This window comes from Cricetulus griseus, chromosome 2 (assembly GCF_003668045.3).
Source record: "Cricetulus griseus strain 17A/GY chromosome 2, alternate assembly CriGri-PICRH-1.0, whole genome shotgun sequence".
In the NCBI taxonomy this organism is placed as follows: domain Eukaryota; kingdom Metazoa; phylum Chordata; class Mammalia; order Rodentia; family Cricetidae; genus Cricetulus; species Cricetulus griseus.
In genome coordinates this window covers 301,947,618-301,959,271 of record NC_048595.1, presented here as the reverse complement: position 1 = coordinate 301,959,271, position 11,654 = coordinate 301,947,618, and the positions used below count along the sequence as shown (strand labels likewise).

The following is an 11,654-nucleotide window of genomic DNA, read 5'->3' as shown; positions in this document are numbered from 1 at the left end:
TATAAACATAAATAATGATTTATTTTATTGTTTTAGGGGGAGTGGATGTTGTCTTTTCTGTATTTCAAAGCTTTTTTGACAAGACAGCATCTGGCTGGTGTTTCTTTACTGTCAAAGATTCAGTTTATGGTGTAATGTTAAGAAAGTCATCACTAGTTGTTTACCGATGGCAAGGGACTTTCATTCCAGTTGAGGTAAACATCACTTTTTGCTTTATGATACACAAAATAAAATGTATGTGAAAAATCTGATATAGCATTAATTACTAATTTCGTTTGTATTTCCTAGGATTTTAATATAGAAAGTCCTAAAACTTGTGAGGCCTTTAATATTGGTGTTTCTCCCTATCTTGTCATTACTCACGGGGAAAGAGATGGAGAAAAGCTTTCCATTAACAGTGTTTACAAGCTCACTTCTGGACTCAAATTATCCCTGGTAAAAAAAAATCTCCTTTTTTCTATAGATTCTTTATTTAAGTATAATTCAAAATTGTAAGATTAATCAAAATGGAAGATGATGTATGTTCCATGTCAAAGTAAAAAAGAACTTTTTGCAACTTGATACACATTGTAGCAAGTATTCTAATTCAAAGCTGTTTCTGTCTTCAAATAACATTTAAAAATGCATAACCTACAAATTAAGGACATTTTCAAATCTTAAGCCATGTACTAATGCATGCTATTATTGCATTTAGTTATTCCATTGTTAAAGACTTGTAAGTGTTTATTCCCACTCTTTTCCAGGTGCAGACCATCATTATTTCAGGAAGTTGTCAAGTACGACATTTCACTTCAGACAGTCAAGATTATTTCATTATTGCAAGTCAAAAAAATGATTCCGAGTTAACTCAAGTATGATTTTCTTAAAGTGAAATTTCCCCCTTCCAAAACATGCTAATCTGTTCTGTTCCTATATGGCCTGTAGGATTTATGTAACAAAAGCCATAATTTGATGGTGGTGATGTGGGATGGTACTGATTGGGCATAGTCAGTTTTTGAAGACTAATGTTAAAGTATTAGATTTTCTTCAGGAGACAGAGCACCTCTAATAATAGCACATCCAAAAACACTGTGGAGAAAAATCACAGCTCAGCAGATGGTATCACTAAAAACTCATGATTAACATTGCCAAGTGGGCACTCAGAATCACATGGCCAATTTCACACTTTTCTAGCACACTGCATCTTGTAATCTCAGTGCTTACTTGATGTTTCTTTGTCACTCAGGCTTGCATTACATGCTTGTTACCTCTGTTTTCAGCTAATGGTGAAATTGAACTAGAAGGAAGCTTACTACTTTTTATAACCTTGAACTCCGCCTTTTTCTCCCTTCCCATCACAGTGGGGCCATGTCTGTGGAAGCCTGTTCTCTCACAGCAATACCTTCCTTGCCTTCATAAGCATCATTATTCCCTTTGTGATGCCGTTTCTCTCTCCTGAGGATTATTACAGCGAGCATAATGTTCAAACACTGCCCAGTTTAAAGAGAAAAATCCGCTTCCTAGTACTTCCTTTCTGTCTCTGTGGTGTGAGAAAATCTCTCCTTACTGGGTGTGAGTTCCCTTGTCAACTTGATGGAATCTAGATAAGGTTAGCCTTTGTGTATGGCTATGATGAATTTTCTAGATTAGGTCGCCTGAGGTAGCAGACCCACCTTCCCTCCAGCAGCACAATTCTCTACTCTAGGCTGCAATTCTGGAGGAAATAGAAAAGTGAAAGTGAGCTGAGCATGAACATCATCTCTCTGTCTCCTGGCAGTGGATACAGTGTGACCAGCTCCCTGCAGGTCCCACTGTTGTGCACTCCCCATGGTGGTGGGCTGTACCCTCCAACTATGAACCAAAATCAACTCTTCCTGAAGGTGCTTTTGTCAGAGTGCTTTATCATAACAACAAGATGAGTAGTTAATATGACATCTCATGCATACCAATGATGACTGGCTGTTGGTCGTCTGGGATGTGTGTGCTCTCTGTTGAGATTGCATGTGGCAGCCAGCATACCACAGACTTGAAACATCTTTTCTCCTACATAGGTCGCTGTTCTCTATCTTTCTCTTTATCCCACCCTTTCCTCCATTTGCCCCTCCCTTGTCTTCCTTTCCCCTCCTCTGCCTTCCCTTCATTTGCCCTCCTTCCCCTCTTCCCTCCCTCCCCCTTCCATCTTCCTTCCCTCCGCCCTTCCCTCCCTCAGTCCCTCAGTCCCTTCCTCCATCTGTCCCTCTTTGCTTCTTCCCTTTCTTCTTCTTCCCCCTACTTACTAACCCATCCTTAAACATTACTGTTATTTCCCACTTCCTTCCTAAACTGAGATGTCTTGGAGTTTTGTAGCATTCAGTTTTAATTTATTTTGTTCTTTCTTTGTATTTTCTCTGGGTAATTTTATAAGTCTGTGGTTTGACATACAAGCTGTAGGCCAATGTCTTCCAAATCACATATGAAGCCTTTCCTCTTGTCTATTTCTTTCCATGCCCATTTACATAGATTTTAAGCATGTGATACATAACATTTTGGTTTGAACTTAAATTTTCTCCATGCGACTTGTTTCATTTTTGCTTTTATCAGGTAATGGTGGCCCAAAGAAGTGGAATGATTTGAGAGTAAATATAGGATATCCCATGCTTAATTATTTCTTCATATCCTTTTATATATTGTTACCATTAAGTGCTTTTTATGAATATCTCGATTATATTTAGAATACAGGCACATCTGCCTACTTATTAACCCCCAAGGCATCTCCCCATCATTTCTCACTGAGACAGTTAGAACCCATTCAATCCCATCTCTACACTTCCCTGACATCTGCAGACCCATTCTCTGTTTAGAATCCACAGCTACCTTTGAGACAATGATGGTTTGTGTTATTCCTCATGTTAAAAGTGTTCAGCAACTTCGAATTACACTTAAAATTTTCATTTTTTTCCTTTTTTTATTAGTTCAAATTAGGAACAAGCTTGCTTCACATGTCAATCCCTTCTCCCTTTCCCTCCCCTCCCTCAACTCTCCCCCCAACCCCCACCTGCCCCCCACCCCATCCACTCTCCATTCCCCAGGCAGGGTAGGACCCTTGACGGTGGCTCCCCAAAGTCCACCACATGATCCTGGGCCGGGCCTAGGCCCTCCCCCATGTATCCAGCCCAAGAGTGCATCCCTTCACATGGGATGGGTTCTCAAAGTCCCTTCTTACACCAGGGAAAAATACTAATCCACTACCAGGGGCCCCCTAGAGTGCAGAGGCCTCCTCAATGACATCCATGTTCAGGGGTCTGGATCGGTCCTGCACTGGCCTCCCAAACAGCAGTCTGGGGTCGATGTGCTCCCCCTTGTTCAAGCCAGCTGTTTCTGTGGGGTTCACCAGTCTGGTACTCACCCCTTTGATCTTCATTCCTCCCTCTCTGCAACTAAGTTCCAGAGTTCAGCTCAGTGTATATCTGTGGGTATCTGCCTCTGCTTCCATCAGCTACTGGATGAAGTCTCTAGAATGGCATAAAAAGTAGTTATCAGTCCATTATAGGGGAAGGGCATTTAGGTTATCCTCCCCATCATTGCCTAGATTGTCAGTTGGTGTCATCCTTGTAGATATCTGGAAATCTCCCTAGTGCCAGATCTCTCCTCAGACCTATAATGGCTCTCTCTGATATGGTATCTCTCATCCTGCTCTCCTCTATTCTTCCCCAAACTCAACATTTCTGCTCCTCCATTTTCTCCTCTCCTCTCCTCTTCTCCTCTCGTTCTGGCAGCTCCCTCTCCCCTACCCTCATGCTCCCAATTAGCTCAGGAGTTCCTGCCCATTCCCATTCTCTGGGGTACATGCATTTTTCGCTTAGAGTCTTTCTTGTTTCCTAGTTTCTTTGGTGAAGAGGATTGTTTTTGATATAGACTGTATGTTATATAGCACTGTCATCTTTCCTCATTTTTCAAGTTGGAGCTGCAGCATGCCTGTTGCCTTAATATACCCCCTTCTTACTTATTCTTCACTGTCTCAGAGACTCATATTTGACCTATAAATTGTCATCATTCCACAGAAAGGCATTGCCTTACCTTTCCAGCCCCCCATTCCCTTAATGTCCTTTCAAGTTAGATTAGTCTTTGCCCAAAACAAGACACACTTTCTGTCTTCGGAGCCAGCATGTCTAATTTGACCCCCTCAGGACATCCGCATTCTCTGCTTCCCACCATAATTGTCATTTCAGTACTGTCTCAGCATGCAGTCTTCATTTATTCACTTATTGATACCTTAATTATCTTTTCTAATAATTGATGGGCTCTTAGATGGAAAAGACCACTGTATTCATCACCCCTAGCCTAATGCTTGGTTGAAGGTCCAAACTTTGCCTAAGTATTACAACTCTTTCTAAATGTGACCAGGCTGTAGAATGAACTTGTAATTATGAACTTTCTTTTAAGGTTTTGATGTTTACTCTGTGGATACTCCCATAAACCCTATATGCCTATAAGATACTATAAGGACAGAGAATAGGACTCTACCATAGGGTGAAGATACCTCTGTATTCTGTTGTTTGAGATGCTGGTGAAGACATCAAGGCATCAATGGTTTTGTATTTTAGACTTAGTTCAATTTTCTTCTATTTTTGCTTTTCTACTTCTATTACTTCCCTATATATTTCCTACTGATTTCTTCTCAAATAACTTCTCTTTTATTCATTATACCCTGCCCCCCACACACATACACACGAGGGATGGAAGGAGGAGAGAGAGAAAAAGAGAGTCACAGAGAAAGACTGTTTAATGCATTACTTTTCTATTATATCACTACCCTCCCAACTAAACAGAAGGGCCTATGGGCATGCTAAATTGTCAAAGGTGCTGTATTCCTGGTGGTAAGAGCTTTGCATTTGAATTTCCCTACAGGTCTTCAGATGGACTGGGAGTATCTTTGCCTTACATCAGACATTACCAGTCCGAGGTGTGCTGAGCATGGCCTTGTTCCACAGAGGAGGCTCTATCTTCTTAGCCATTTCCCAGGCTACTGTCACACGAAATGCCATTTTATTCACATGGTCTGGTAGTCTGTTTACTGACTTTCAAGAAGTATCAGCCAGCGGGATAACACAAGTGGAGGCTTTGTCTTCAGGCGATGATGTTTATTTACTTTTTGCCAAAAATACTGTTCTAGGTGAGGAAATATGATGTTTGTAATATATGCACAGTTACTACCAAAGCTATAGCATTATGCTGTCCATTTTATGTGAAATTGTCTCCTTTTTGATGATCCATAGACTTTTTGATTGAGAGTACTAATGTCAGTTAGAAATGGGTTTTGCCAAAAAAGGCTTTATACCTGTGGTCTTGTGCTGTGCTAAACCACCATTTTAAACTCATATTCCTATAAGATGACGAGTAGGTGGGTAATGTGTAAAAGGTGCATAAAGATTTGATAGGCAGGCTTCCAAAAGTTATAATTTTATATGACTGTACTTGGAGTGTCATGAGAAATTTATAGAGCTGATTGAGTCTAGTGATTTTTTTATAAAACTGATTCACAGTATAATCTGCATAAGAATACATATTTAATTCTGTTCTTTCTTGTGTTGTATCTTAGTGTGTGCTTCACATGATAGACTATGTCTCCTGGTGTGTCTTAGTGTCTGTGTGCTTCATGTGACAGAATATATCACGGTGTGTGTGTGTGTGTGTGTGTGTGTGTGTGTGTGTGTGTGTGTGCTTCACATGATTAAAACAGAAAAGGCTTGCAGTGTTCCATGCCAAGTTGCATTGTTAAAATATATATATTCTATAGAAAATTTTTTGTTAATTGATTTTAATGTTTTACTATAGTTTTATTGTGAAGTTTTGTCATTTTCTTTGTACAGCTTGTTGCTTTTTATTTCTTACTCATAGGAAATCAAAATTCAATTGACATTTTTATCTGGGAGATGGGGCAGTCATCTTTCAGATATTTCCAGTCCCTGGACTTTGCTAATGTTAACAGAATGCGTTCCTTCACACCAGCTTCTGGAATAGGTAAGGACTTTTCTATTGCTAGCCCATCTTAAATCAGTGTGGGAAGCCAGACCGACTCCATTCTCTTTGAATTTAGACAGAATAGCTTGTTTTCAGAAACCATTTTAGTAATAGTATACCATCAAATCTTTATAATAATCCATCCAGAAGGCCCATAGTTTCAAAAAACACTGATGCTTTCTGATTTATTATGTGTTTTGTGTTTTATTTTATATTGTGTGTGTGTGTGTGTGCTTGTTGCCATGGAAGTCAGAAAAGGGCATTACACCCTGTCTTAGGGTTTCTGTTGCTGTGATGAAACACCAAACCAAGAGCAGCTTGGCGAGGAAAGGGTTTGTCACCTTACAACTCCCAGATCATACTCCATCTGTGAGGGAAGTTAAGGCAGAAACTCAAGGCAGGTCTCACAGCCCACAGTGGGCTGGATCAATCATTAATCAGGAAAATGCTCCCATGGAAGTTTGCTACGGGCCAATATTTGGAGGTATTTTCTCAATTATTAAGATAATTGATATATGATATATCTAGCTTTGTGTCAAGTTGACAAACCTGCCCAAGACAGATACCATGGAACTGGATTATTGATAGTTGTTAGCCAAAGTGTGGATTCTGGGAATCAAATCTGAGTCCATTGCAAGGGCAACAAATATTCTTAATCACTGAGCCATCTTTTCAGCCCCAGGATTGATACCTTAAAAATGGGCAATTTATGTTTGTGAATAATAGAGAAGCAGGCATTGGAGGAAATGTTAGTGAAGAAAAAGTGCATTAACCTTGTGGTTTGTCTCTTTTGTCTAGCAAAAAATGAAAAGACATTAAATATGTTTTAAAATACAAAAGTATGTGTAAGGATATAGCACATATTTTCATTTATTGTTTTTTTCACAGGCAGAAAACATTATGGTTTGGGCTCTACTATCTTTCACTCTCCTAGTCTCCTGGTCCATTTGGAAGTCCTCTCGGTACTTAAATCCACACACATGAAATATAAACCATGTTTTGAAACATTGATTTCTGAAGCAAAGTTTGTTAGTGAGAACCTGTGGTGTTTCTGCCAGCTGAATGCCAAAGGAATCTCAGGGTTGGTTAGGAGTCGCTTGAGCCAGTGGCAGAAGTTGAAGCCTGTGTGTGTGTGTGTGTGTGTGTGTGTGTGTGTGTGTGTGTTGTTTCTCTCCAGACCTCTTCGAAAGGTGTCTGTCAACTGTCTCCAGAGGGACTGTGTTCCCTTGGAGGGACTCACAGTTCCTGTTGAGGTTCCAAGAGGAGCAGGCAATCTAAGCTTGATGTGTAGGTGCACCACATTCCTGCTTTGATAAATGTTATGTTTTACATCTATGTATTTGTGTGTGTATGTGAATGTACATGTACCACAGTACATATGTGAAGGTCAGAGGAAGACTTGTGAGTGACGATTCTCATTACATCATGAAGGTCTCAGAGACTGAACTAAGGTCATCAGGCTTGCTGTTAGATAACCTTCCTTATCTCACTAACCAATACCCAGTCTTATTTTAGATTGACATGGGGATACTGCTGAGAACTGAAGTATACGTATTTGAAAGTGAGATATTATCTTTGTCAATGTTACAAGAATTCCTTGCTTTTTAAAGAGGGCTCATCTATTTGGAGAAGTAAAGAAAAATGTAGTAAAGATGCTAATCCAGGCCAGCACATTGGGTGGAGCTGGTCAGCTATGTGGTGGAAGGGTTAAGCTGGGATAGTGTGGATTGTCTGGAACATTTGGACAGAGGTCCCTGTTGACACAGGAGGAAGTCAACAGGAGTCTTTGTTACACTGAAGGCACCATTAGTTGACTGCAGAACATTGCACCACCAATTGTAGGAATTCCTACTGAAGTCTGGACAAGGAAGGACTGCTTCAGACATGTGTATCAGACAGTCCTTGGTCTTTGGACCTTTCTAGTGTTACATACCCAAGGTTCTCAAAAAATTTGTTTGTCTGAGTTATATATGTTGAGACTAATTGTATTAGAAGCTAATGGAGACATTTGGAAGCATATTTATTTATTTTAAAATTCACAAAGTATTTTCATATTTATAGTATTTTAAATTATCTATTTTGTTAATTTTTGTAAGTATGAATTATGTACATATGTATATATGTACATATGTATGTGTATGTAGCATGTATGTGCAGGTATGTATATGTGTGTGTGTGTGCAAACTTAATGAGGATGTGTGTTGTCCTGTTCTGTACTCCCTTGAGAAAGAGACCCTCACTAAGCCTGGAGCTTGACTGGCAGTCAGCAAGTCCCAGAGATACAACTGTCTCCACTTCCCACAGAGCTCAGCTTATAGGATTGCCAGGTGTGTGCAGTCATGGCCATGCCTGGCCTTTTTATGCAGATGCTAAGATCAGAATTCAGGACCTCTTTTGTGCTGAAAGTGTTCCTATGTGGAGTCATCCCTTTAGTCCCTGTAATGCTTATCTAAAAACAATTCTCACAGAAGCATTTCTGAGAAGAATGATGTTTTTATCTAATGTCTGGCTTATTAGATAACATCTAGGTCATTTTTAATTTGATTACTTGTTTTTTTTTCTATCTATATTTAAGTATGGGTGACTTAGAAGCACTGCATGTACTTAATGTGTGCCATGTAATGCTTTCAAATGTATGTGAAATCATTGTTTCATTAAGCTATATGGCCTATCAAGTCACATATTTGCCTTTGTGTGTATGTGATAAAAACTCAAGCTTTACTCTCCTAGGATATTCTGAGTTTTCAACTCGTTATTAGATGTGCAGTTACCACCCTGTATAATGAGATCTCCAGAAATTATCAGCAGCTGAAGATCTTACTCTTTGATCAACCTGCTTCCATTTTCTGTAGTGTAAGCCCTTGGCAACCAACATGGCAGACATTTTTTTATTTAAAGATTTATTTATTTATTTGTATATGTATGCACACATGCATGTGCACTGATGGGTGAGCTTATGGCACGGTTGCATGTGGAGGTGCAAGGACAGTTTTATTCCCATCACACTGTAAAGTTCTGAGTCTACAGAAGCAAGCCACCCCATTGCTTTTCTGCATGGAATCTGGGAATCGAACTCAGGCTGGAAGGCTTGGGATGCAAGCCTGCTGGTCTGTTTTGCCCTTAGCCCCATTGTAGGTTCTTTTTCAAAGAGTTCAGTCTTTTAAGACTCTCATGCAGGTTGAGTGCTCTTATTATGAACATCTGAAATATGAAGTGATGTGACAAGTGAAAAATCAAGCCCACAACACTTTGCTTTAGGCATAAAATTAATTAAAAATATTGTGTAAGATTACTGTCACCCATAATGCAAGATGGAATGTGAATTTTATGTGTTTTTTTATTGAGACAGGGTCTCTCTACATTGCTCTGGCTATTCTGGAGCTCACTTTTAGACCAGACTGGCCTCGAATTCACAGATCCACCTACCTCTGCTTCCAAAGTGCTGGGATTAAAGGTGTGCACCACAATACTTGTGAGTTTTATGTTTATAATTGGGTTTAATTCTCAGTACATTTTGTCGATATATGTAAGTATTCAAAAATCTGAAAGGTCTCTGAAATCTGAAACATTCTAGCCCTTTACATTTCATATGAAGGGTCATAGCCTATAGAAGAGAAATCGAGTGTTATCTGTCTCTCTGCATCTGGATTCATTTTGTCATAACCAGTCACATAGACTCAGGAGTGTGTCAAGTAGCCAAATGGCATCTCTGAATTACTGTAGAAACAGTTTGACCCTCACAGGTTATCTAAGTGTCCCAGACTCTTAGCAGTTCCAGGCTCATAGTCTGAGCATGACTTCGGTAGAGATGTCCTTAAAGGCATTTCAGAGGCAAATGCTGGTCACAGACCTTCTTTGACAGTGTCATCTGGCTTTGGTATGAGAAATAGGAATGAAATGTGTAAGAGCTCTCTCTGAGCATATGAAAGAACGTCCAAGCTGGAAGGGACCTGAGCTGCACAAAAGATCTGTGAACAAGAGATACAGCGATGAGCATTCATTAGGAGTTCTGACTACTCAGATGTACTCAGAAAATCTCCATGCTTTGACAATTATGAGGCTTTTAGTATTGAAATTAAGAAAGGCTTTGGGAAAAATTCATCTACTGAAAGCAATCACCAGCGTGGTGGTTCTAGTGGCTATAATTCAAAGCAATGGCAAAACATCCCAGGTGGTTAGAGGTGTAGAGTGGAATAGGGGGAAATCAGAGGTTTAGATTTCAGACTCTGATGCTTGGAGACAGGTGAGATTGTGCAGTGCAGACACACAGAGTAAATGATAGGAGGTTGGGAGGATTAGCACAGACTTCAGGAATCTGCTTTTGCTTCTTCATGGAATTCTAGTTCTTGCTTTCTGTTAGGTGCTGTACCTTTGAGCTTGAATGAGGGCTTTTCCTCTCATTTGGTTTGTTTGTTTGTTTAACCATGTTTCTTACTGAGAGAGAAAAACATAATTTCCTTTGTTTCCATGTTTCTTCCTCCTAGCCTCTGCATTCATAGTATATCCTCTAATTTTTACTTGGTCCACTGTGTGGCTTTCCAGCCTCCACACTTGTCTCTCTATACCTGGAGACCTGACCCATCCCTTCCCTGCACTCACAGTGGACATGCATTGTGATGCTATCCTGCGATGTACAATGAGACTGGCTTTCTTATTTGCTCAACAACTGATTTAGTGAATAGAATATGTATCTTTCGTTATGTTCATTCAGTTTTTTCCTTATTCTTTAGTTTTCGGCCTTTAATTTCTGCTTCTCTTGTGCCTCAGGTTTTCAAATGGATTGACTGTCTACTCAAGTCACTTATTGATATTCACAATGGTTGTCTAATGAGTGTTTTTAAAGAAGTGTACTGCATGTATGGGTTGTTAATTGAAGTTATAGAATTCCTTTTAAAGATTTAAAAAATATATAATAGATGCATTTTCCAAAAGAATTCAGGGAAAATTCTGCCAGAGGTTTTATGAAGAGCCCATTGTGAGGTCTCTCTGTTTCTTTTGTTTCTGTGATTTGAAGTGGTAGAGGCATGAAAGACTGTAGGAAATTACTTAGAGTAGCTATTATAAGTCCCTGAAAGCTGAAAGTATGCATTCAAGAATTTTCAAAGGAGTTCTTATTTTGTATATGTCAAATGTTTTTATTAAAAATGTTAAATCGGAGCCAGGGGCATAGGTTCACATATTAACGCTGTGGTTGGTTCGATGACTGATTTCTGAAAATGGAAGAGGGAAAAAGAACAGGACAAATATTGCAAGGATATGTAGACTTGCTGCTTTCTTTCTTTCTTTTTTTTTGCTACTTTATTAATAGATTTTTTAAAGGTGACAATCACAGTGGCAGAGCCTGTGGGAACAAGGGCAGCTCAAATCACATGAAGTCTCTGCCTTGCAAATGTAGTGTGTAGTAGGATAAAGAGTGTGTGTGTGTGTGTGTGTGTGTGTGTGTGTGTGTGTGTGTGTGTGTGTGTGCATGCGTGCATGCGTGCACACGTGACAATAAAGACTGTAACTATAAGAGATAATTTCCAGGAAATAATTGAATAAAATATTGGCAAGAAATTGAACTGGTTTATGACATGCTTTCTTCAATAATCATGGGATTAGGAATTATGGATTAAGTAGGAGGCAGAGAGTGACCTGGAGATGAGCTTTCGGCAAAGCATCCAAATTGTACAAAG

At 39.5% G+C, this 11,654-nt stretch overlaps 1 protein-coding gene across 1 annotated transcript in view; it reads left to right on the top strand.

The window, feature by feature from the left end:
• The window catches only part of Adgrv1 (adhesion G protein-coupled receptor V1), a 509,614-nt gene that overhangs the window by 106,239 nt on the left and 391,721 nt on the right, over positions 1-11,654 (top strand). The window contains exons 45-49 of the mRNA XM_035440478.1: positions 37-194; positions 289-435; positions 744-851; positions 4,867-5,131; positions 5,857-5,979. Coding sequence (XP_035296369.1) covers positions 37-194; positions 289-435; positions 744-851; positions 4,867-5,131; positions 5,857-5,979 — 801 coding nt within the window. The remainder of the gene's footprint in view (positions 1-36; positions 195-288; positions 436-743; positions 852-4,866; positions 5,132-5,856; positions 5,980-11,654) is intronic.